Source organism: Sorex fumeus, unplaced genomic scaffold (assembly GCF_029834395.1).
Source record: "Sorex fumeus unplaced genomic scaffold, SorFum_2.1 ptg000047l, whole genome shotgun sequence".
Taxonomy (NCBI): Eukaryota; Metazoa; Chordata; class Mammalia; order Eulipotyphla; family Soricidae; genus Sorex; species Sorex fumeus.
This window is the reverse complement of record NW_026606104.1, coordinates 2,619,728-2,646,208: the sequence shown is the minus strand read 5'-3', so window position 1 is coordinate 2,646,208 and position 26,481 is coordinate 2,619,728. Positions and strand designations below refer to the sequence as shown.

The window sequence follows — 26,481 nt, the reverse complement described above, 5'->3', positions numbered from 1 at the left end:
ACATAAGGGACACAGACACTAAAATCCAAAAGGACAATACATTGGCACAAGTAAGATTGCAAAAGCTGAGCTCACAGAACAACAGAGGATAAGACAGCAGCAGTATGAGAGTTGAAACTACATAAAACTTACAAAAACAATAAAACTAAAAATATTTTTAAGTACATAAAAGCCAGGTTTGCTTTTATTGGAAGTGATACAAAGACCATGTTTGCTTTTATTGGAAGTGATACAAAGACCATTTTAACATGTTTGCTAGGTTGAAACATTGACCAGAAATGTGGATTTTCCTGGCCACACCACCCACAAAATCTTTGCTTGGGTTCTTTATCTAACTGTGATGTCTCCCACCTTTTCCCTGCCAGAGCTTGAGAAAATGTTTAAAGCGTAAGTCTGACTGGGGTTCTGAACAGAGAATCAGTGGTCTGTAATCTCCCCCCTCCCAATTCCCCATTCCTGAAAGAAACTCTTGCCAGCACCCAAGTTTTCACTGAAGATGCCCCAGCTGCTCTGCTGTCCTGAGGAGAAGAGCTGCAGTTGGATATTCGATATAACGGGGAGTTTGGGGGTCTCCAAGAGCAGCCACGCCTCCCAGCCTCCAGCAAGCTGCAGAACATAGATTGGGCATTGCTCAGGCCTGCGAGGAGGGTCTGCCACCCAGTACTGTCTGGCCAGGCTCCAAGCCACACTCTCCTTAACGGGGCAACTTCAATGCCACAGCTCTAGAGATGTCAGACTGGAGAAACAAGTGGGGTCAGACTGAGGCAGAAATCTCTTTTGTTTGAGGGATGCGGAAAGGGACCACACCGACTCAGGGTGCTCAGGGCTTACTTCTGGCTCTGTGCTGAAGGATCACTCCTACAGGGGCTTGGGGAACCATATGGGCTGCCAGCCATAGGCAAGGCAATTGTCTTACCCACTGAACTATTGTTCCAGCCCTGAGGTGGACGTCTTGATCAATTTGTCCCTTGAAGCTCAGGTTGAGGAAATGGCCCATTTGCATGTGCCAGCCCTGTTCAATCCCATCTCCATTCACTGTTGTCGTGACTCAGGGCATTACCTACCAGCCAGTTTCATGGCTGGGAATTTTTCCCTACAGACCAATGCTGAGCTATGCTCAAAATAGTACATGTGCAGACCTAAAGCCTTTTGTTCTGGACTTCTGCCCAACTCCAGTGTAGAAGTAGAACTTCCTCTCTCTGTGACACGATTCCTTCCCAGAACACTCTCTTCATTCCTTGGGCAATAACAATTTTAAAATACCAGTCTCACATTGTCAAGTTATTAAGTAACATTGTTAAGGAAGATTTCCGAGATCAAACTAGAGAAAATGAAGCGTCTATTCAAACTGGAGTCGGGGGCAGTGTGGCTCTGGGGCAGGCAGTTCATCTCAGTGGCACGAGCAGGAGACTGGCCTGTGGCAGCGGCCAGACAGAAGTGCTGCTATTTAGCTGTCTGGCTTTAGACGATTTATTTCGCTTCTCTGAGCCTGTTTTTTCATGTTGGAATCACATTAGTCAACAAACACATTGCAGGCTCTCACTGTGCACTGGGCTCTGTGCCAGACCTGGAGTGTGTAGCAGCAAATAATAGAGGGTCCCCCCACAACTTATAAAGTGGGGGAGGAGTCAGATCAGATTAAATGTAATAGAAGGTCAAAGGCCTGTCGCAAAGCAGATGACCGATAAGTATCTGTTTCCTTCCACTGCCCTTCTTCTTCAAGACTCATTAGATAGCCGGGTTTAGTCAAAACTAAGTTGAGGGTGATTTCATCCTTATGAGAATCTTGGCTGCATGTAGGTGACATACTTTTAGCATTATGCCTTCAGAAGCCTTTTCTCCATCGTTATTGAAATCCATGTGGCCATCTGCTCCTCTTTTTTTTTTTCTTTTTGGGTCACACCTGGCTTTGCACTCAGGAATCACTCCTGACAGTGCTCAAGGGACCATATGGGATGCTGGGAATCGAACCCAGGTCGGCCACGTGCAAGGCAAATGCCCTACCCGCTGTGCTATCACTCTAGCCCCCATTTGCTCTTCTAGAGGAGGGTTATTTGGCTGGACTTCGAGGAATCAAGCACACATCACTCCCTTACCCTTTCACCTTACCCTTTCAGATTCTTTGGGGGGGGGGGGGGGGGGCAAGCAGGAGGCAGGACAGGAAGTCCCTAGGGCAGCGGAAGAATGGCTGGGGCCTGGCACATACAGCCTGAGGGAGGACCCAGGCAGAAGCAGACTGTCTCAGGGGGCCTGGTCTCAGTGTCCAAGGAGACGGTTCTCCAGAGACACCAATGCAGGGTGCCAGTTCCAGCAACCCAAAAAGGAGCAAAGGCCTGGGGTGCTGGGGTGCAGTTGGAATTGCACTGGGGCGCTCAACCTCTGTCTCCTCCCTCCTGCAGGTGGCCGAGAGATGGGAGACTGGAGCTTCCTGGGGAACCTCCTGGAGGAGGTGAACGAGCACTCAACGGTCGTGGGCCGGGTGTGGCTCAGTGTGCTCTTCGTCTTCCGCATCCTTATCCTGGGCACGGCAGCCGAGTTGGTATGGGGTGACGAGCAGGCCGACTTCGTGTGCAACACGCAGCAACCAGGCTGCGAGAACGTGTGCTACGACGCTGCCTTCCCCATCTCCCACGTGCGCCTGTGGGTCCTGCAGATCATCTTCGTGTCGGCACCATCGCTGGTGCTCGTGGGGCACGCGTTGCACCTGCTCCGTGCCCAGCAAAAGCATCAGGGCCAGAGCAGCAGAGGAGCCCCGAGGCTGCGGCTGGAGGGGACCCTGCTGAGGACCTACGTCTGCCACGTCATCTTCAAGACCCTCTTTGAGGTGGCCTTCGTGGTGGGCCACTACTTGCTCTATGGCTTCCGTGTCCTGGCCCTCTATCGCTGCAGCCAGTGGCCCTGTCCCAACGTGGTAGACTGCTTCGTGTCCCGGCCCACGGAGAAAACCATCTTCGTCCTCTTCATGCTGTCAGTGGCCTCCGTGTCCCTCCTCCTCAATGTCACAGAGCTGGGCCATCTGGCCCTGAAGAGAGTCTGGGGAGCCTTCAAGAGGCCAGTGCCACAGTCCCCCGGGGCCGCCCCTGAGAAGTCTCTGCACTCCGTGGCCATCTCCTCTGTCCAGAAAGCCAAGGGTTACCGGTTCCTGGAAGAGGAGAAAATCGTGTCCCACTACTTTCCCCTGACCGAGGTGGGGACAGTGGAGGCCAGTCCACTTTCACCCGCACCTTGTGCTCAGTTGGAGGACAAGGTGGGCCCAGCTGCCCTTGGGGACCTGTCCCAGGCTTGCCAGGAGACGCTGCCTTTGCAGGAGGACAGGGAAGAGCAGGCAGAGCTCCAGGGAGCCAGGAGAGCAGAGGAGGGGCCTGGGGAAGGGTCAGAGAGCCTGGTTGCACCAGAGGTGGGGGAGGTGGAGAGCCCTGAGGCTGGGACCGAGAGTGAGGATGAAGAACTGCAGGCTACAAAGCCACCACCTTCGCTGAGTTCTGAGTTGAGACAGGGGGAGGCCCCCGGGGACCTAAGCAGGCCAAGCCCCACCAGCAGGGCCAGACCCGATGACCTCACCGTATAAGTGTGCCAGTGCTGAAAGGAGGGAACCTCCGCCCACAAAGGGCAAGATGAGACAGACTATACTGGGTCCCCTTCACCCCAGCCCCAATGAGACACGTGTTCACTGCAGATCTTAGAAGCTGCCGCCCCCCAGATCTCAGGGCTCTAAGATGGAATCCCTCAGTTCCCAGCCTGCCCTTCCCTTTCCCAACAGCCCTGGGAGATCCCAGGTCTCTATGGAATTCTGATCAGGACTGGGGTAACCTCTTGGCTCCACCCATCTTAGACAGCCCCTCTCATATCAGTACTACCCTGGCAGACATGTCACCAGATACAATAGGAAAGGTGGGGGAAGGTGGTCCCCAGTTCAACTGCCTACTGAATGCACACTGGGTGTTCTCTGTGGTGCTGGGAGGCTGTTCAATGCCTGAGAGATTGGGGCTCAGGGCTTGTGACACTTCCAGGCAGTGATGCCTGGCCATCTGATTGTTGAAAATGGAATCCAGACTTTTCAGAGAACCCAGTATGTTTCAGGTTGCTAACTAAATTTGAAATGCATCATGTTAAAAGCACTGGGCCAAACAGCAGACAAGCAGACAAGCCCTCAGAGCACCCATTATGCAGGGTCAGCTTTAACTCGTGAGCCCAGCTGTTCTGTGGAATTAGATTATGATCCCGACTCATCTCTGTGGTTCCTTTGCCTCTTTTCACACATTTGGGCATGTTTCATTTTAGTCACCAGCCCTGGGAGACACAGCATTGCCCCAACCTTTCCTCTGGGCCACTGTAGCTCGTGTTTTAAAGTTGTTCTTATCACTCCTTTTATAGGTGGGGATACTGCCCTGGCACTATCAGAGGAAGACAAGACCCCAAACACTCTCTGTGGGCACTAGGAAAGCTTGAGGTCTGGTCACAGTTTGGTGCAGGGGGGCGGGGGATGGGATGGGGGGGTCTTTCTGAAACAAAGAAGTACCTTTATTTTTCTGTACTCTTGGTCAGTGCATGGCCTAGAATCTGCCCTCCTGATCATGGCCCCATTATGTTACAGGGAGGGAGGGAGGGAGGGAGGGAGGGAGGGAGGGAAAGATGGAAGGAAGGAAGAAGGAAGAGGAGGGGAGTGGAGGAGGGAGGGAGGGAAGGAGGGAGGGAGGAACTAAGCCAGGGCTTCTTGACCAGAGAGAGCTATTCAAGATTCCAGTGAAAGTACACAGCCAGGGAGGCTGATGGCCATATGTGAAGGGAAGCAGAGGAACATCATGGAAATGGTGATAGCATACCTTTCGAAAGATTCCCAATTGCATGTGAATCAAAAAAGCTGAAAAAGTCAAGAGGCAAAAAAAAGATTAAGGGATATGGTGGAGGGTGAACATTGTTGCATAAAACTATATAATAAAACTATACAGTAATTTAACAGTATAAATTATGAGGTCTAAAATTTAAAAGTTTTTTTTTAAAAAACCCACACAGTAGTTATCCAGCCACTATCATGGGAGGCTGCTACAGGGATGAGTAGGAAAGCAGTGGTAGGAATTCAGTATCAGTGCCAACTTCTGGTTTCAATCTTCACATAAATTAGAGAATGGGGGTGAGGGGGTGGGAACAGAGTTAGCTGCCAGGGTGTTTGTAGTCCTGGAAGGTGAGAGAGGAAATACTAACAGTTACTATTAGTGGATGGAGATGGTACAGCAGGTAGGGCACTTGCCCTGCACACAGCTGACCCAGGTTTTATCCCCAGCACACTATAGGTCCCTTGAGCCTCCCAGAAGTGATCCCTGGGTGCAGACCCAGGAGTAAGCCCTGAGCACCTGAGTATGGCCCCAAAACCCAAAAGAGAAAGAAAAGGGGCAGTAAACAAGAAAAAATTAGTCAAGAGGCAGAGATCCATCATCATGCTATAAGTAACCTCTACAAAGCCTGCTCCATGATTGTCTAGATGAACCCTCAACAATGGCTGGTAGATCTGAAATCAAAGACTGGGAACTGCAACACCAGTGGAGCTCAGTAAGGACACCAGGGGAATGGCAGCAATGGAGGTAGCAGCAGATCTCAGTGGAAGGGGACAGAGGCTTCTGCAGAAGACTGGGAGACAGTAGCTGAGAGATATGTGAGTGGACAGGACATTCTGGGATAAGGGCCAGCATCTCCAGGGTAGGGATCTGCCTTGAAAGAACCACCTGCACATCAACTGCATGTGGCTGACTTCAAGACACCCTCTGCAATTCAAAGCAGGGTCTAACAGTTCATTGGGTTGCCCAGCTTGTCCTTGAACACAGGAGTGAAGGCAGGAAGATTCCTGAAAGCTTTGCACTGGCCAGGGACTTGCAAGATTGTATACCCTCCTCAGTTATGCCAGGTTCACTGAACTCCCGAGGTGCACTAGCACCCCAGCAAGACACCGAAGTCAATCGTTTACTCTCCCAGCATTCTGCACTCTCACACTGTGTAAACAGGATCAACCTGTTTCCCTGATGCATGCAGCAAGGCCCATAGTCTTCTAGTTTCAGACTCCCACAGCAGACAGGGCATTCTGAATCAGGTCACTGGGCATCTGTTAGGTAGTTCTGGTTGCTTCACACAGCTGGCATTAGTTCTAAGAGATAGACCTTCCCTTTTGTGGAATGAATGTATGCATTAGGCTCTCATTGTGCAGTCTGAGCTTCAAGCACCTGGAAAAGGGCCCCTTCCATGTCTCATTTGCAGGCTGTCTCCCACCCTCCTGCACCGCTGACTCCCTTGCTGGAGCCAGTTTGTGACAAATAGACACTACACAAACTAGAACTAGCTAGGACATAAGAAGCTCCCAGAAGAACACTGAGCTTTCACCAATGGATGAAAGAATGGTTTGAGGGGCTACAAGAAAGCGGGAGAGGTGGCATGTCTTAAGTTAACCCATCTCCAAACTTTTGCAGAATTATTCCTTGTGTTGAATTAAATCTACCATTTTCCTAAAAGTATCTCCTGGGCCCTTATAAACCCACCCAGTCTTTTACAAGATAGCCTTCTCTCTTCAGTTCCTTTCATTGTTCTCATCTGGTGGCCTACTTCTGAGAATGCGCCAAGGTGTGACTCTTTAAAGTATAATGCAAACACACCAGATACAGACTCGAGGATACCTAAGCACAACGAGCTTCTGAGTTTTATTTGCACATCCAAATTTTACTTGGTTAAAGTAAATAGTAAAGGCCCTCCCGTTGTTCATCGATTTGCTCGAGCGGGCCCAGTAACGTCTCCATTGGAGACTTTGTTGTTACTGTGTTTGGCATATCGAATACGTCATAGGCTCTGCTGTGGGGGCGCGATACTCTCGGTAGCTTGCTGGGCTCTCCGAGAGGGGAGGAGGAATCGAACTCAGGTCGGCCATGTAGGCTGCGTGCAAGGCAAACGCCCTACCGCTGTGCTATCGCTCCGCCCTTTACTTGGTTACAAGTCTATTCACCAAAGCCTCACCTGCCTTTACAGTCTGCCCTCAACTTTAAATTGAGGTTGGCATATATATATATATATATATATATATATATATATATATATGTGTGTGTGTGTGTGTGTGTATATATATGCATATGTATGTATTTGGCTTTCTTGGGTCACACTCGGCAATGCACAGGGTTACTTCTGGCTTTGCACTCAGGAATTACTCCTGGCAGTGCTCAAGGGACCATATGGGATGCTGGGAATCGAACCTGGGTCGACCGCGTTCAAGGCTAACGCCCTAACACTATCACTCCAGCCCCACCAGGTATATATTTTTACATTTAACACACAACGCCTAACTTTGGGATTTACTTATGACAATTACCCTCATTCATCCTATTTTAGCTACCATCATTACAAAAAGGAATTGTCACTAAAAATGGGAGCTCAGGCCCCACCTCCCCGGGTCTCAGAAATGGCAACGCTTCCTTGCATGATATTCCTTGCCTCGGTGTGTCCAGGTCAGAATTTCATCTGGCTCCAAAGCCCCGCCCCCAGGACGGCTCCACCAAGGCCTAGCGCATGCCCCGCCCACCCCGCCGCGGGTAGCTCCCAGCGCAGTAGCTGATTGGTCGGTGGGGGCGCAGGCTGATGGCGTCGCTCTGTGGCGCCGCGGTGGCAGTGGCGGCCCCCGGGCGAAGGCCGCCTATGTGAGCGGGCCTATGGCCCCGGCGTGCCCTCGGCTGCGGGACGTGGCGGCGGCACAAGGCCTCCCTACACTTCGTCATGAGTTTCCTCATCGATTCCAGCATCATGATCACGTCCCAGGTGAGCCGCCGCGTCCTGCCCCGGGTACACGTCCAGGTCCCTGCGCCCTCCCTGACCGCGGCAGTGTCCCTGCTGCCAGCTGCGTTCTCCCGTGGTGCGCTCCCCTCCCGGGTGGGCTCGTAGGAGCCTCGGCGCTGGGAGCGGCCTCCGCGACTCCTCCAGGGCTTAAGACCTGCACGGCTGACGCGAACGCCGGAGGCTCGCGGCTCCCGGCGCCTACTGCGCTTGCGCCGATGGGACGGGGCGGGCCCAGGGGCCACGTGGGCGGGGCTGCTTCCGGGTCGCTTCCGGGCTCTAGGGGAGAAGGAGGGAGCTTGTGGGTGTCCCCAGGGAGATACCTAGGGAAGGGTCTGAGGCGTGAACGCGCACCTCGCCTCTTAACCTCTTTCCTGGGGGGAGTCCTCAAGCATTTGCACCACCGAGCACGTATTTACCGATCTCCCCGCCCTTCCTCATGTATCTGACAATTTGATGTAATTCTTTAAAATTATTACTACTTTTTTTTTTTCCTAACGGCAAGTGACAGAAGTAGAGCCTTTAGGGACTTTAAAGTGAAGAGAGAGAGTGAGTGTGTGTGTGGGGGGGGGCACATGTGCGCTTCCCTTTCCCTTGCAGCCTCTGTTCCCACGTCAAGGAGGTGCAGTGGGCGGAAGATCGTGGGCATTTGTGACACTGGAGCTTCCAGGGATAAAACTCTTAGCAGTCTGCAAGGCCCCTACCACTGAGCCACATCCCAGGGTCGCAGAAGCTTTGAATTGTGATTCCTTTTTCTATTTTCTTGTTTTGTCACGCCCGATGACTTACTCGTCTCTTCCTAGATCTCTCCCCATATTCCACCATTTTTCCCGGCTAACTCCCACTTAACCATAAGTCTCGGCATACACATCAGGGACGACTGCCCACACAGGACCAGGTGTTCTAGAATGCCCTTTGCCCACTTCCTGCAAGAGCACCATCACGTTCATTTTTAATTCCTTGCTTATCTCCATACAGATAATAAAGTTCCTTGAAAGCAATTTCCAAGCTTTGTGCAATAGATACGCTGTGTATATCCTCGTTCTCTCCCAAAGACCTGGCACGTTTTCGGTGCCAAGCGTGTAAATATTTGTTAAATGAATGAAAGAGTAAAGAAGTGATCCAAGGAAAGTACCCTTTCCTGTCAATGCCTTGTAGCCATATCCTTTTATAGCTAGTTTTTCAGTGTCAGTATCATATTTATAAGAGCAGATATCTAAGTCACCTTTACAGCTTGCTATAGTCAAAAGAATTATCGGTCCCCAAGTCAGCTGTGTCCCAAGATCAAGACTCTGAATGGTCTTTAAGTACCTTTTTTTTTTTTTTGCTTTTGGGGTCACACCCAGCAAAGCTCAGGGGTTACTTTTGGCTCTTTAGTCAGGAATTAACTCCCGGCAGTGCTTGGGGGACCATATGGATTGCCAGGGATTGAACTCAGGTCGGCCGCGTGCAAAGCAAATGCCCTACCCACTGTACTAAATGCTCTGGCCCCAAAATACTCTGTTTTAGGCCTGAAGAAATAGTACAGTGGAAAGAGCTTTTGCCTTGAAGTGACTGACCCAGGTTCTATCCCCAACACCCCATATGGTTCCTGGAGCCCACCGGGAGTGATCCCTGAGCACAGAATCAGAAGTAAGCCCAGATCATTGTCAGGTATTGCCCCAAAAACTAAAATAAATAAAATACTATTTTTAATTATTAAAATGTGCACCTTGAATTTTATTTGCACAACATTGGACAGTTTTTGCATTTGCATGCATTTTACATCCTCTGTAATTTTGCCATAAATCTTTTTTCCACTCTATCTAAACACTATGATTTTACATATTTAAAAATCGTGACGAGGAGCCAGAGGTATAGTATAATGGGTAAGATGTTTGCCTTGTATGTGGCCGACCTTGGTTCGATCCCCAGCATCCCATATGGTCCCCTGAGCACTGCCAGAGCTAATTCCTGAGTGCAGAGCCAGGAGTAACCCCTGAGCATTGCCAGGTCTGACCCTAAAAGCAAAAGAAAAAAAAAGAATTAAAAATCATGATTATTTTTTACAAGATTCAATATTCCAACACTAATCCCACCACCACTGTCACCTTCCCTCCATCATTGTCACCATTTTCCAAACCACCCCTCAAGCCTGCCCCCAGAGCAGCCCCACAATAATTTATTTTATATTGCTTGTTACCACTAAATGGCTAATGGACTGATCAGAAAATATTTCAGTAAAAGAAAATTTGTGAAAATTTTTGTAACTCACCATGGGGACATTAAATCCTTGTCTCACAGTTTACTAAGCAGTTGTTGCTAGTTAAATCCTCAGTATAAATGATTTTGTTAGTCTAGGTTAGTTGGCTTCTACATTACATTGCCATCTAATCTAATCTAATCCCAGTGTGCTCCTACTGGAATGTTGGTATTGTGGTAACTCATAAATCTTGTACTAGAATCCTCTTATTTTGAATTCTTGTTTTTTTTTTCATATTAACCTTGTAAAGATGTGTTTAAACTTTTTTTTTTCTATGTGAAAGGACATAATAAGCTATGAAAGGTAGTTATCTCTTTTCCTTCCCTTTCCCCTTCCTCAGGCAGCTTTTCCTTTTTTTGTCTAAAGTCCCATTTCAGGGTAATTATCTCGATGATACAGAATCATTCATGTCCACTATGCACAGCACAATTAGTCCTAAATGCTGACCTTCAGCCTTGCCTTAACATAAGGTACATAAACGTGACCTCTGAACTCTGAGTGCAGTGCGCCTACTAGTAATGATTTGTAATAGCCAGAGGATTGTCTAGAGATATTTTCTCCTTTCTATTCATTCTGAATTCATAAATCCACACTACTTTCTCATCCCCTCTTAATTCTTTGTCTGTGTATAAAAGTCTCTTCAACCACTGCTGTACTGTGTCAACTATGAATTCAAGAGTCTGGAGGCTACCGTGGTGCCTCACAGCTCTGCGGGTCACAGATACCACACATTTATGGGCATTTGCAGCTTGCTGAATGATTTTGCCCTTGATTTTAATCTGCTACTGCTCAATTTCCTTCATAATTTCCCAGGTTTGATTACCACTATACATGGGCCCCTAAGCCCCACCAGCAGTGATCCCTGACCACAGAGCCCAGAGTTAACCCTGAGCATCACTGGATATGGCCCCAAAACAAAACATAAAAGAAAAGAAAAACAGCAATGTCACCTGCCTGAAATACAAAGGGGGCTCTGAGGAGAGCAACAGAGAGGGGAAAGTATGAAAGTAGTGGAACAAGTAGCTGATGATAGTTTCTGAAACAATATAGGAATTGTATAGAGAGAAGGTTCTGTTTACTGGTAAAAAAAAATATACCGCCTTAGAACACAGAGTGACAGTCATGTGGTCTCTATCTCTGAAGCCAACTTGACCAAAACTGGCAAAGTGGCTCCCTGCAGTGGTGTCTTGGCTTTACACAGAGGCAGAAGCCAAGATGGTAGGGAAAGTTCAGTGAAGGAAAACAAAATATCAGTCTTTCTTCTACTGCCTTTCTTTTTTAATTCCTTTCCCATGAAGTTGGTATGTTTAGTTTTTTCAGATGCTTATTAAAACAGGGATGAAGGAAAGAATAGAGTGGTGAAGACACCGCCTTTCACACAGCCAAACACAGTTTGATTCCTGGCACCACATGAAGGCCCTGAAACCGGCCAGGAATAAGCCCTGAGCACTACTGGGTATGGCCTAACTCCCCCTCAACTCCAAAAGGGAAAAAACAAATGCTTGGAGACAGGATAAGCTTGCTGCTTATCTGTAAGAAGCAAATTTCACTAATTAATTTTTCTTTTTTTTTAATTCTAACACTGTAATTTACACAGTTGTTCATAAGAAATACAGTTGTTTCAGGCATGTAATGCTCCAACACCAATCCCACAACCAGTGTGACCTTCCCTCCATCAATGTCCCCACCTCCCAAGGCACACAACAAATTTGATTTGTGTTCCTGGTTGCAATAAAATAGCAAATTGTATTATCAGAAGGTAGATCAATAAAAGTCAGTTTGTGAAGACTGTTATATCTCACAGCGGTGTTCCTAATGTCGTTGTCTGAAGATTTACTGAGCTGGTTGATGCTGCTTGAGCTTCTGTGTTACTGTTTTTCTCATTGAGTGGTGGGCTTCTACTCAACTTTCCCATCATATTTGCTGCTTCTGCTGGGCTGTAAGTACTGTGAAATTTGGATAGGTGTCCTGGAGCAGTGGAACTGGGCCCGTTCATCTGGCCAAGGAGGTCAGGTGTGGCAGCTGCTGGCCTCGCTGGAAGGGATTCTGCTGCCCCCATTCCATAAAGGCCACAAAGTTTTAAACCTGGTTATAGGATCTATCTGGAGAAATTTGGCAGTTTGATACCTTGTTCCTGACAATTTTTTTTTTTTTGCTAATTTCACAGCTCATAAAATGATTCTATAATTTAGAGAAACTATACAGCTTTATTTATTTGGTGGGGGGAGCAGTTTGGGCCACATTTGGTGGTGCTTAGGGGTTCCTTCTGGTTCTGCACTCAGGGATCACTTCTGACAGTGCTCAGAGACCGTATGGGGTAGAATCATCCTAGGATTGAACCCAAATCAGCCACGTACAAGACAAATACCCTACCCATTGTACTAGTACTCCAACCCCACGGCTTTAATTTTTGTCTGGCTTGAAGCACATTCTTCAGCATGGATAATTTCAAAAATAAAAGAGCATTTCAACATCTGCTTCCACTGTTGAAGACGTTAGTAAGTAGATCTTATATTGTTAAGCCTGGGATTATGGGTTCCCAAGCGGTGAGAGAGAGACACTAACTCAATAATGCAAAAGCAGTAGGAGTTTTATTCCAGTATACTCTGATAACTATCTCACCCACAGAGTGGTCTCTTGATAGCAACCCGACCGTCACCTTCAAGTGCAAGCAGTTTATATAGGGTTTGATTATATAAGCAGTACATGCCTTATTGTTTCAGAAAAATCTTAGTTACTGAACAAAGGTGTATGGGCAAAAGTCTAGGGTATGTGTTGGACTGTGATAGGCTTGTGGTTGCTGGGTACATTCTCTATGGTTTCTGGCACATTGTGACTGATTGATCCCACGTGCCCACTTACTGGGCCCAGGAACATTCCAGGGGGCTTCAGGTTGGCTAGTTACACATTATTTCATTGCTGGGAAACTGAAACTGTTTTAGTTCCTGCAACTGAACGTAAAGCCTAGCTGATTTTGCTGATTTGTGCCTCCTGTCATGGCGTCAGTTTTGCCCTTACAATATGAGTGAATCTCATCTTCGGTCTCTGAAATGAATTAACTCTCTTATTAGCTGATTGCCAAAAAATGAATTAACTCTCTTATTAGCATTTCTCAAAAGATTATGCATATTGACATTCTGTCTCCTTTCCCTTCCAGATACTATTCTTTGGATTTGGATGGCTTTTCTTTATGCGCCAACTATTTAAAGATTACGAGGTAAGAAGCAGTCATCTGTGTTATGCTAATACTGTATGATTTCAATTGTATTCTGAGGGCATGGGAATTAGGGGCCAGGGATCAACAAACCTGGGTCAGCCATGTTCAAAGCAAGTGTCTACCCATTGTACTATTTCTCTGACCCCTGTTTTTGATTATCTGAAAATGAAGAACAAAATGAAGAAAAATGTCCTCACTAAAGATCACAGGGGATAAGACATTTGCCACACGTGTAGACAGTCCAGGTTCCAGTCCACGAAACAAAAAATAAATAGATTATGTTTGCTTCCAAGATAGGAAAATTTGCCAAATAAGTACTATATAATTCTTAAATTGGAGAATATACAATTAGGCATAATTGATTTTAAAAAGAGAGAGCAAGAGAGAAAAGAAGCAACTCATACAGAGTCCAGAAGCAATAAATGTCGACTTTAGTCATATTAGTGTATATATCAACAACAGAGATAGTTATTCTTCGGGAGAGAATTTAATTTATAATGTCTCAGAAATGTTCCAGTTCATTTCAGTAGCTGACCTTTAATGTCCGTTGCCGGCCCTACATCCTAATCACTATCAATGTCTGAAGGCTAGTTTGATTCCTATCTCAAGCCTTGACTAAAGGGTTTCAGAACTCATCTAAAATTTGCAGAATATTGAAGGAAACCTTTGAACATTAGTCTATATAAGTGATTTTTGTTACTTTTCTTTTCCCCATCTGTGTACACTAAGAACTTTTAAGTGCTATTTCTGACCCTATGACTTCATCTTCTGATGCCTTCGATTCTCCGTCTACAGGCAGGTGGTCGTAATAATGATCCGTGGTTCAGAAGCATTACCAACTTTTATCTGTTTCGTTAGCACCAGGCTAATTACCATTGCTGCTCCTGAGGATTCCTTCCAAATTAGTTCATTGGCATCTAGCCAGAAGATTATTGGTTCAGTGTTTGAAACAGGATGTGACTTTTGGTCTCTCTGACTTTTGGCAGGTCCGTCAATATGTCGTGCAGGTGATCTTCTCTGTCACTTTCGCATTTTCTTGCACCATGTTTGAGCTCATCATCTTTGAGATCTTAGGCGTACTGAATAGCAGGTGAGTGAGGTTGGTGTTGGTTCTCCTCTTGAAGAGAACTGCCACTTTCCAAGACAGTCCTGGATCCCTTAGCTGAATAAAGTTCACCATGTCATTTGCTTAGTCTTAACTGTCATCATCACAGCCATTATAGGCCCCAAATACCCAGCAAAGTGTCGTATTACTTTCTGCAGTACTGTGTGATCGAAGCTCTGAGGGCCTTGGTCCCAGACTTTGTTCCTAGCAGTTTTATTTTTCTCAGCTGTTCGATGATCATATCCAGCTAATACCCCTTCCCATTATTCCAGGCAATGTTAAAGCCTTGCTCCTGACATAGAGAGCTGGGACCCTCAGGGGTCACATCACTGAAGGGTGGGGTTGCAAGAAATTTGGCAACAGTGAAAAGCTTCACGTGCAGCATGATAAAAAAATGATTCACTATCAAACGTGATGAGCCCAAGGTGTTTCTGGCTGCACTCGCCTGTGTAGCACTGCTTAGGTGAAAAGTGGTCAGAAATGTAGAGAGTTCGAGAAGTTCTTCTTTCAAGCACTTCTGCAAAGCGGTTTTTCCCCTCCCTCTCCAACACACGCTAACTTCATAAACAGTCAACTCAGAGCATCCCCCGCGTATTACCACAGCTTAAGTTTTTATGCAGCCAGTGTTTATGTAGAGTACATTAGCTATTCTCTCAGACTTTGTTGTGCTTTTTTTGAGTTGCTGCATGGAAAAACCTTTCAGAAACAAAGTGTGGGGCCAGAGCTATAGCACAACAGGAAAGGTGCCTGCCTTGCCATAGCTTACCCAGCTCAATCCCTGACACCACATAGGATCTCCCAAGCCCCACCAGGAGAAATTCCTGAATGAGCGGTACATGGGGTTTACCACCCGATATGGCCACAAACAAGCAAACCAAATTTCGTTTTTTTAAAAGAAAGTGGGATTTGACTCTAGTCAGGAATCATTATTGAGTTAAGAGTTATAACCACTAAGAGATGTGACCCTAGAGACATAAACTAGTCACAAATTCCTTTTGTTGATAATCAGGCTGAACTTACAGGGTTTTTTTTGGGGGGGGGGTTTTAGTTTTGTATGTTTTGGTTTTGGGGGGCTTGGAAACCATGTACATGGTTGCCAGGATCAAACCTGGGTCAGCCACAGACGAGGCAAGCACTTTACCTCTATGCTATCTCTTCCGCCTGTAAAAACCACGAATTTTTGATAGATAATATTAAGCACTAGTAATGTAAAACAACATTATGTTCTACTTTTAAATTTGTTCTTTAATAATCCAAACATTTGAGTTTAAGAGACAGTCCTGGGATTGGAGTGTAGCGCAGTGGGTAGGGCATTCACCTTGCACACGGTTGACCCAGATTCAATTCCCAGCATCCCATATGGTCCCTCAAGCACTGCCAGGAGTAATTCCTGAGTGCAGAGCCAGGAATAACCCCTGTGCTTCTCTGGGTATAACGCAAAAAGCTTGGAGAGAGAGAGAGAAAGAGAGAGGGACAGAGAGAGAGAGAGAGAGAGAGAGAGAGAGAGAGAGAGAGAGAGAGAGAGAGACCTATGACTCTTCAAAATAGGGAGGATGGGGCCAGAGCGATAGTGTAATGGGTAGAGCGTTTGCCTTGCACACGGCCGACCCAGGTTCAATCCCCAGCATCCCATATGCTCCCCCAAGCACTGCCAGAAGTAATTCCTGAGTGCAGAGCCAGGAGTAGCCCCTGAGCATCGCTGGGTGTGACCCCCCCCCCAAAAAAAATAGGATTAGGCAAGTGAGAAAGCATGCCAGTTATTAACTTTTATTATCACAACCTAAAAGTTTGATTGCTGGATAGGTGCAGGTCGATGGACTTTTTTTTTTTCCGTGAAGGATCAACAATGAATATTTTGGACTGTGTGAGCTATGCCTTCCCTGTCTCACCTACTCATCTCTGCTGTTGTCAAGATGAAAGCTACTGTGGGCACTAGACAAATGGGGTGACTGTGTTCCAGAGAAATGTAACTTACGGAAACAGGCATCCTTGGTACTGCCCCCAGTCTGTGGAATGTAGGCAGGATTATAGCTCAGGTAGTCTGAAACCAACGCTGTTGGTTTGGGGAATTGATGTTCCTTGACTTTGAACTCAGTTGTGATTAGTGATGCCACATAGCAAGACACATCACTCAGTTACTGTGATGCCTCTTCCTTCACTAGTTCATGGTGTAAACCTACAGCTATGTTGTTTGGATACTTTGGTGGCGACTGGATTTGTGTAAGCTGAGATAGGTCTTCAGTCACACCTATTTTTTCATGTTAATATTCGGCACTATTATGCAGCAGAAATATGAATCATGTACCCCTATGTCTGTACATTGAATGTATTCAGAATAGCTTTAAAGGGAGAATCTTGACTCTGAGAAAGAATATCGTCTGACCTGACTTCTGAGCAGAAGTGATATGACCTTCTCTCTCAAATACATAAGAATCCTGAGTTTAGAATCCTAAATTTTCTCATGAGAAATGCCTTAATCCTCAGATAACTTTTAGTCACTTTTATGATATTTCCGTCTGATTTTTGCTTTTGATTTTGGGGCACAACTGGCAGGGCTCGAGGCTTACTCTTGGCTCTATGCACTCCTGGTGGTGCTCAGGTGACCTTATTTGGTGCCAGGGATCAAGCTGGGGTTTACCACGTGCAAGATAAGTGCCCTGCCCCTTGTACTAGCTGTCTGGCTTTAAGTGGTTTGCTCTTAATTGGCAACATATATGGCACTTGTAATCACACTTGTTATTTCAAACCTACTGCCTGACTGCCCCTCTCAGAAGCTTAACTAACAAGTACAGATGCCTAGAAAATGTGCCTCTTACTTGTTCCTGAAGTTAGTTCAGGCACACAAAAAGATATCAATATATTTAAATGGTATTGATGGTTTTACAGTTACTGCCATCTATACCACTAGGGGAAAAGTGAAAAATGGCCCCCTGAGACTCACTGAATTTGTAGGGTTGTTTTTTTTTGGGGGGGGGGGGGGGTGTTGTGGTTTGCTTCCCTATTTTTGGAAAAATGTTGCTAAGGATAATGTCATTGCCCTCACATTTTTTATGAAATCTTCAGAAAAATGTTATTAGAATCTTAGCGATAATTCAGTAGTAATTAATGAATAAAATTATGCTTCCTTTAAGCAATTGAGCTTGTTCTTACAGACATGATTTCTCTGACTGATTCATTTCTATCATTTCATTTCACTATCCTACTATCACGAATCATGAATCACGATCATCCTTTTGTTCATTGATTTCCTTGAGCAAACACCAGTAACGTCTCCTTCGTCCTAGCCCTTGAGATTTTAGAAAGTGCCATATTCAAGGCTCTTTCAGGGTCAGGAGAATGAGACCCATCATTGTTACTGGTTTTTAGCATATTGAGTATGCCATGGGGAGTTTTCCAGACTCTGCCGTGCGGGCAGAATGCTTTCAGTACTACTATATCAGAGTCTTTATAGTAGAAAATAATCTACTCTAAAGAAAAAAGTGATCAATAGTAGGGTATTGAGAGCTTATACAATTTTTAGGAAAGCATGAGTTTTGAAGCTCTCTATGAAAGCATCAAGCTTTAATGCTACAGAAGAAAACTGCTTCTTCAGTTGCCAGAGTTATAGTACAGAGACAAGGCACTTAACCTCGCATGTTGGCAACCCCAGTTGTGACTGATCCCAATTTGATCCCTGGACACCAACAGTGTGGCCAAAAAAAAAATTGTTTCACTTTGTCCATTAGAAAACCTAAATCTTAATCTATGATTCACCCATTGCAATTTTCTAGAATGCCATAATATGCATTTTCATAATAGACATCAGGCCTACCTGGTACTTATCTATCTTTTATCGTATTTTCCTTTTTTCCATATTTCCTTATAGCTTATTTCAACTTCTGTTTGATGTATCTTCATACACACTTGACCTTTTGACCTTTTTGAAATAAGGAAGGTCTTAATTAAGGAAGATCAATTAATAAACGCAAGGCCAAGGAATAGGTCAGGTGGTAAAGTACATTTCTCATATGTGTGAATTTCATCCCTAACACCACATGGCCCCCGCAAACTGCTAAGTATAGCTTCTACCCAAAAAAAAGAAAAGAAAAGTAATAAAATATATTGTTTCAAAGGATACCATCAAGAGAGTGCATAGATCTCCCAGGAGTAGAAAAGCATTTTTATAAATTACATATCTCATAAGGGGTAAGACTGCATAAAGCATCTTATTTTATCTAGAATATATAAGGAATCTTAAACCGATTACGTAAAAATATCATTGAAAAATGGATAGGAACTTGATAGATAACAAAGGCGGTGAGATATTTGCCTTGCACACAGACAACCTTCATTTGATCCTCAGAACTAACCACTTATCAGCTATCAAGCCCCACCAGGAGTGATCCCTGAAAACAAAGCCAGGATTAAGCCTTGTGCACTGCAGGGTATACCCTGACCCCCTTAACATCTCCCCACCAAATAAAAAACTGATAAAAGATTTCACTAGCCCTGTCTCCAGTTAAGGCATGCAAGTGGCCAATAAGCACGTGAAAATATGCTTTGCATGATTAGCATTGAGCAAATAAAAAATCAAAACCACAATACTATTTGACACCCCTCGTGTGACTGTAATCAGAAAGGAAAAGCAAAGTGTTGATGAGAGCAGAAAGCGTGGGACCTTATAAACTGCTGGAGAGGGTGGAAATGATGCAGCCATAGCAGTTCTCAAAAAATTACCTCTAGAAATTACATGAGCCCAAAATTCCACTCCTAAAGGTATTCCTAAAGAAAAATCAAAACCTATGTACTTAGGGATTTGTATACTTTTGTGGAATTTAGCTATTTATGATAACTAAGATTAATGAATTTGCTATTAGCTACGGATGCAAATATCCATCCACTCATGAATTTATAAACAAAATGCAGCATGTATAGAGAGAATCAGTAGTCATAAAAAGGAATGGAAAATTGATTCATGTTACAACATGCATGAACCTTGAAAACATTATGTCAAGTCAAAAATGCCAATGAAAAATGACCACACAGTTCAACTGTTGGAGCATGTGCCTGCTATGGGCTAAGCCCGGGTTCTGTTCCTGGTCATGCGTTGCTCTTTAACACCAGATGTGGTCTGGGTGGCTCTCAGCATCACTGGTAAGGCAGTATATGATGTGATTCCATTTCTGTGTGTGTCCGGAATTGACACATTTCTAAAGACAAAGCCTATTGGTGGTCGCATAGGACCTGAGAGTTTGGGAGGAAAAGGAGTGACTGCTGAGAGGTTCAGGCATTGTTGGCGAGCTGAGAATGTTACTGAATTGATGATGGCGATGGTTACACAACGTCATGAGTACAGTAAATCCACTTAACTGTAGACACTTTCAATGGATGAATTCTATAGAGAGAATTGTTATGAAAGTTAAAAGGTGCACTTTAATCAATCAGTAAATTGTATTTGATATGTAGTAATGGTATGTGTGTGCTAAAATTTTCTTCGTTTCATGTGGAAAGGTTAGAGTTTGCATTTATTATTATATACATTTGGATAGCAAGTTCCTCTCTTTTTTTTTTTTCTTTATGAGTCACACCTGGGGCTAGAGCAATATTACAGTGGGTAGGGCATTTGCCTTGGTGGGTTTAATTCCTCTGTCCTTCTCTGAGAGCCCAGCAAGCTACCGATAGTACCCCGCCCACACGACAGAGCCTGGCAAGCTACCCGTGGCGTATTTGATATGCCAAAAACGGTCACGGTCACAGTCACGGTCCTCCCGTTGTTCATCAGTTTGCTCGAGCGGGCCCAGTACACAACAGTAACAACAAGTCTCACTTTGTGTTCCTGGAGCCAGCAGACACCATTGGTCTACACTAGCACGCAACAGGGACAAATGGAGATATTACTGGTGCCCACTCAAGCAAAACAATGAACAGCAGTGCTACAGTGCTATGTAGTAATGAAAGTAGTCCTATAAATCATTTGCTTAATTGAGTATAATACCAAAGAAGTATTTCTGGGTCTTTATTTACTAAATCCACCACCACTGTGACCTTCCCTCCACTATCCATTTTAGTGGTCCCCAACCACCCTCCAAGCCTGCCCCCTTCACAGGCACAAAGTAATTTTATATTGCTTGTTACAACTAAATGGCTAATTAAATTATTAAAAAAAATTTCAGTAGGGGCTGGAGAGATAGCACAGCAGGCAGGGCATTTGTCTTGCATGCAGCTAACCCGGGTTCAATTCCCAGCATCCCATATGGTCCCCTGAGCACCGCCAGGAGTAACCCCTGTGCATCGCAGGGTGTGATCTAAAAAGCAAAAAAAAAAAAAAATTCAGTAAAAGAAAATTTGTAGAAATTGTTATATCTCACCATGGGGTTATTGAGTCCTGTCTGAGGGTTTACTAAGCTGTTCATTGCTCATTGAGCCTCCTGTGTTATTGTTTATTGAGCTCAGCTGGCATCTGTTACTTTCCCATCTAATTTGGTGTGCTCCTACTGGGATGTCAGAATTGTAGAGTTTGGAGGTGTCGTGTGGCCTCAAATGTAGCCACACTCTTTAGAGACTCCAGAATAGGTATCTGGGCTATGAGTTTTCATGGCAGCAGTTGTGGGGTGTGGGTGTGACTATTGTGGCTTTTGGAAGTACTGGGGGGAAGCTGCCTGCACTCTCAGACAACCCCAGAGTTCTTAGTCCAAAAAACGGGCATATCTAGAATTTGGGGCCGTTTGGCACATCTGCAGAGATTAGTCATGAAGCAGTGGAGTTGGGCCATTGGCTTGGTGGCTACTCTGTGGATGCAGCTGCTGGCGCAGGGCAGGGACTCAGTCTACCCCCACTCCTGAAGGCACCCCAGAGTTTTCAGCCAGAAACCACTGTATCCATGAGGTTTTGTGACTTGGCTTACTTCTCTTTTGAGATTTAATCATGAGTCTATAACAGTAGGCCAATGAATGAGCTTATGTGGTGGCAGCTGTGGGATTGTTAATCCATTTTTAGGGCTTTGTAGGGTTTGGGGGCTACACTAGGCAGTGCTTAGGAACTACTTCTGTCTCTGTGCTCTGGGATCACTCGCAGGGGTGCTCAGGGGACCTCGCTCAGGGACCATGTGGTGCGGGAGATCACACCAGGGTCAACTCCACACAAGCAAGCACCTTAGCCCTGTCCTATCTTCAGCACAAGTGCTTTTGTTTGAATAAGATATTTAGTGGTAAGTGAAGCAATAGCCATTCTACCACTGACTGTGTATGTTAATATATATTGCCTATGAATGCAACTGGTATCAGCATTCCAAATAATCATATACACTTCTCAGAATTTTGATCTTAATCTCTGCAGCAGCCTAGATAGTCACAATTTCATTGACTAATTGTTTGAGGTGTGGTTGCTGTTAAGTTCAAAGAACAAGATCTTTTGAAAGACTAAAAAGAATGAAAGATGAAAGCTGCTGCTCTTGGGCCATAGCGATATTATAGCAGGTAGGGAGTTTGCCTTGCACACGGCCAATCCAATTCAATCCCCAGCATCCCTTATGGTCCCCTGAGCACAGAGCCAGGAATAACCACTCAGCATCACTGTGAGTGACCCAAAAACAAAAAGCTGCTTTCTACCCAGTCCCCACTGATTTCTTTGATATTCATTTCAGCTCCCGTTATTTTCATTGGAAAATGAACCTGTGTGTCATCCTGCTGATCCTCGTGTTCATGGTGCCTTTTTACATTGGCTTTTTTATTGTAAGCAACATTCGACTATGTGAGTATTTTGCCCCCTCATATCAGCGCATAGATGAGAAGGATTTTCTTGGATATTGCTGCTGTGGGTTGATAGTTGGCATCTGAAGAGGTCAGCATGAAATAAATACTGAGTGGAAGACTCCATTGACGCCACTTTATTTTTGTTTCTGCAGTGTGTACTCTCACGTTGCCCTTGGTTCAGTTGATCTCTTCCAATGATTCGCTTTTCCCAAGCCTTTAAGGAGATCTAACAATGGATTTACCCTTACAGACTTGTCTTTTCTTTCTTAGTGCACAAACGGCGGCTGCTTTTTTCCTGTCTCTTATGGCTGACCTTTATGTATTTCTTCTGGAAACTAGGAGATCCATTTCCTATTCTCAGTCCAAAACATGGTGAGTATGTATTTGGTAGGATGGGAGGCAGACTTTCGCTTAGTAATTTTGAAAATTGAACTGAATTTCTCTTCATCTTGAATGTATTAGCTTGGGGCCAGAGAGATAGTACAGTGGGTAAGACGTTTGCCTTGCATGTGGCTGACCCGGATTTGGTTCCCAGCATTCAATATGGTCCCCCAAGCACCACCAGGGGTGATTCTTGAGTGCAGAGCCAGGAGTAACCCTTGAGCATTGTTGGGTGTGACCCAAAAAGCCAAAAAAAAAAAAAAATAGAAAGTATCAACTTAATGGTTTGGAAGCAAAATTTTATCATTTTATTGCAGGAATTTTTCACCATAGTAGTGAATAACCTCAGTTTAAGTTCTGGATATTGTATGGAGAATTATGGAAATACATTTGTATGTGTGTTCGGAAATGGGAGAATCCATAAACTTTTTCCTTTTTATTTATTTATTTATTTATTTGCTTTTTTGGTTCTCGGAGAGCCCAGCAAGCTACTACTGAGAGTATCCCACCCACACAGCAAAGCCTGGCAAGCTCCCCATGGTGTATTCGATATGCCAAAAACAGTAACAACAATCTCACAATGGAGACGTTACCGGCACCTGCTCAAGCGAATCAATGAACAGCAGGATGATAGTGCTACAGTGTTTTTTGGGTCACACCCAGCGATGCACAGGGATTACTCCTGGCTCATACACTCAGGAATTATTCCCGGCACTTGGGGGACCATATGAGATGCTGGGATTCGAACCCCAGTCAGCCACGTGCAAGGCGGCCAACAAACTTTCATTGAATCCATAAACCTTTATCAGATTTCCAAAGGAATCTCTGAGCCATGCTCAAAGATGGTACTTAGAGAATGTATGTGTTTAGGGAAAGAGTGATGATTAGACACTCCCAATTAGTAAAGAAAACCTTTCTAGGAATATAGCCCAGCCATAAAACACTGGAACTTCTAAAAGAAATATTTGTCTCACTATCCTACTATGTCAGAGTTGTTTTGCTTTTTAGTTTGGGGGTTATACCAGCTATGCTTAGTGGTGACTCCTGGCTCTGCACTTAGGAATTACTCCTGGCGGGCTTGAGGGAACAAATGGGATGCCAGGGATCTAACTCAGGTAGGGCTCTTGCAAGGCAAGCACCTTACCCAAGTGTACTATCTCTCCAGCCCCTCTGAGTTCTTAAAATAGAAAACAGAATCTATTCTTAACAATTTAGAGCAGAAAGGGATAGATTGCAGGGCATTAGAACTTTTTTTTTGTTTTTGTGTTTGGGTGGGATTTGGGTGTTTGGGTGGCTTATTCCTGGCTCTGTGCTCAGGGATTACTCCTGGCAGGCTCAGGGGATCCTATGGAATACCAGGAATTGAACCCAGGTCAGCGACCGTGTAAGGCAAGCACTTTTACCCCTGAACTATCTCTCCAGCCCCAAATTAGAATTTATGAGAAAAGAGATCAAGCTTAGAGTTTCTATGGTGAGAAACACCCCCCGCTGTATCACAGCACCAAACCAGAGAAAGAAAAGTCACTGGAATTGTCACCTGCCACTCAGGAGCTCCAATCTGGAAGCAGCCCCTAGAACCAGCTGCTCTCAGGCTGTCCCCAGCCAAACTTTGTTCACGTCTGAACTTGAGGTCTCGTGGGCATGTGAATTTGACACCAGTACAGTGACATTCTGAACCTTAGCTTCAGGGATATCCGAGGACACTTTGTCCCTGCAGATTCTGCAGGACAAGACATGCTGGAATGAGCGTGAGAAATCATGGTCTCTGATCGGCTGTCCCTCATGTCTAGCCCTTCCCTAGCGCAGGGCATTTGGGAGAAAGAGGTGGGGAGACTCTCCTGCAGGAGAGTCAGTCGGGGAAAATGCGTGAGTTTTCTACAACACACTAAGTAACTCCAGTGTGCGGGTTGGAGTTCTCACTTTGCATGCTGTAGCCCTGGGTTTGCTCCTCAGCACCTCATGGTCCCCTGAGCACTGCCGGGAGCCACCTCTGAGCTCTGAACCAAGAACAACCCTTGAGTACCACTGGGTATGAGCCAAAGCAAACAAGCAAAATTAATGAAAAACAAATGTATTCCTAATTAAAAAATAGCAGTTCTCAAGTTTCAGATACTATGAAGATCAGAAAAATTAGGAAACATCAGCCTGCCCCAAACATTCAGACCCTCAGCATCACATGCAAGGCCTTCTGTGGCCAGAGTATTGCTCACTATCTGGGTTCTGCTGTTCAGTCTTTACCCTGATCTGCCTGCAAACTGCCTGTTCATTCAATACTGAACCCCTGGCAGCTCCTCTAAATAAATGTTCCTGGGTATGATTAGGAAAAAATAATTGCTCCCACCTTGGTATATTTATATTTTCCATCCAATTTGGTTTGTTTTATTCCTTCCTCCCTTCCTTCCCTCTCTCCCTCTCTCCCTCCCTCCCTTCCTTCCTCCCTTCCTTCCTCCCTTCCCTCCCACCCTTCCTTCCTCCTTTCCTTCCTTCCTTCCTCCCTTACTTCCCTCCCTCCTTCCCACCTTCCTTCACACCTTCCCTCCTTCCCTCTTTCCTTCCTTTCATCCTTCCTTTCATCCTTCCCTCCCTCCCTTCTTCCTTCCCTCCTTCCCTCTCCTTCCTTCCTCCTTTCCTTCCTTCCTTACTTCCCTCCCTCCTTCCCACCTTCCTTCACACCTTCCCTCCTTCCCTCTTTCCTTCCTTTCATCCTTCCCTCCCTCCCTTCTTCCTTCCCTCCTTCCCTCTTTCATTCCTTCCTTCCCTCCCTTCCTCCCTCTCTCCCTCTCTTCCTTCCTTCCTCCCTCCCTCCCTCTCTCCCTTTCTTCCTTCTTCTCTTCCTTCTTCGTTCCCTCCTTCTCTCCCTCCCTTCCTTCCCTGCCTGTAAGCCACTTGAGCTCAAAAAGGGTCTCTTTGTATCCCTAGTGCCTAACATGTAACCTCACAAGTGGTTATTGCCTATATCTGGGCTCTATGAGAAATGAATTCAGTCTTTTCAGGGTGGTGGAAGAGTCGGAGAACAGAGCATCTTGGATGGGGATTTAGGAGTTTCATGTCAGGCCCCTCTCCCTGTCACTGGAAAGATTTGGAAGAGAGAGACCCAGTAGCAAGGGCAGTAGCACTATTATATGTGTTGGTGCTGCTAAGAGCCGGCCCAGCAGAGGCCCCAGGACTGCCCTCGAGCACTCCCCCATGCCTGGGGTCAACTCCACTGCCTTCCTGGGGATGCTCAGAGCTACCTTGCGGGAGTGAGGACAAGCCTCTCGCCTGTGCCTCTCCATGGTACTTGGTCCAGGCTCTGCCCCTCAACCCTGCAGAGCAAAGTGAGGAGGGGTGAAGCAAGGGAGGCAGTGTTCATTTCTGTTTTCCTTGCACGCCAGTAAGTATGGGCTTGGAGTTGGTTTGACAGCTCTGACATCCAGTTTTCTTGACCCTCCAGGACAGGTGACTGGGAGGAAAGGTTCAGGCTTGCATCATCTTCTTGGAGCTTCTCCAGAGCTGTCCTGACAGTGCATAGCTTAGCACTGTGAGGCACACCCACCTCCCCCTCAACCCACTCAAAACTCTCCGACCGATCACCTACAGCAAAGAGAGTATCATCTGTGAAAGTACCCTTTGGCCACAGCCAGACCGCAGGTGAATCGGGAGCTGAGCCATAATAGGAAAGATGGAAGCAACATAGAAAGCACGTTAAGCTGGAAAGGGTCTGTCTAAGCCAGAGCCAGATCACCTAAAGCTGTGGAACTTTTCATGTTAGGTGGAAAAAAAAATGTTTTTTGGAGATTTACATTCATAGAAGTGCTCAGATTAAGTTGACAGTATCTGTAAGTACTTTAAGCCAAAAAGTTTAAGGTGCACTGCCTTAAAGTAGGAGGGACATTTTCCCCATTTGTTGTTGTTGTTGTTGCATAATAATCAGTGTTAAACCCTGGGATTTTTTTTTTTTAGTTTTATTTTAGGTTTTTTTTTTTCTTTAATTTTTTTGGGGGGCCACACCCAGCCATGTTAAGGG

At 45.6% G+C, this 26,481-nt stretch overlaps 2 protein-coding genes across 3 annotated transcripts in view; both read left to right on the top strand.

Moving 5' to 3' along the window:
• The first annotated feature begins 2,410 nt into the window (after positions 1 to 2,410).
• On the top strand, positions 2,411 to 3,568 carry GJA8 (gap junction protein alpha 8). Its single transcript, XM_056122791.1, has one exon. The coding sequence runs from the start codon at positions 2,411 to 2,413 to the stop codon at positions 3,566 to 3,568; it is 1,158 nt and encodes a 385-aa protein (XP_055978766.1).
• Positions 3,569 to 7,553: 3,985 nt separating this feature from the next.
• The window catches only part of GPR89A (G protein-coupled receptor 89A), a 35,997-nt gene continuing 17,069 nt past the window's right edge, over positions 7,554 to 26,481 (top strand). The window contains exons 1-5 of one of the 2 annotated variants that reach the window (XM_056123015.1): positions 7,554 to 7,785; positions 13,200 to 13,259; positions 14,246 to 14,349; positions 21,986 to 22,092; positions 22,365 to 22,466. In XM_056123015.1, coding sequence (XP_055978990.1) covers positions 7,744 to 7,785; positions 13,200 to 13,259; positions 14,246 to 14,349; positions 21,986 to 22,092; positions 22,365 to 22,466 — 415 coding nt within the window. In that variant the 5' untranslated portion in view covers positions 7,554 to 7,743. Of the gene's footprint in view, positions 7,786 to 13,199; positions 13,260 to 14,245; positions 14,350 to 21,985; positions 22,093 to 22,364; positions 22,467 to 26,481 lie in introns of those variants that run through there. The other variant, XM_056123016.1, reaches the window with a different exon arrangement.

What these genes read in the sequence shown, in the direction of transcription:
- GJA8 (XM_056122791.1), top strand. Translation starts at nt 2,411, where the DNA reads ATGGGAGACTGGAGCTTCCTGGGGAACCTCCTGGAGGAGGTGAACGAG.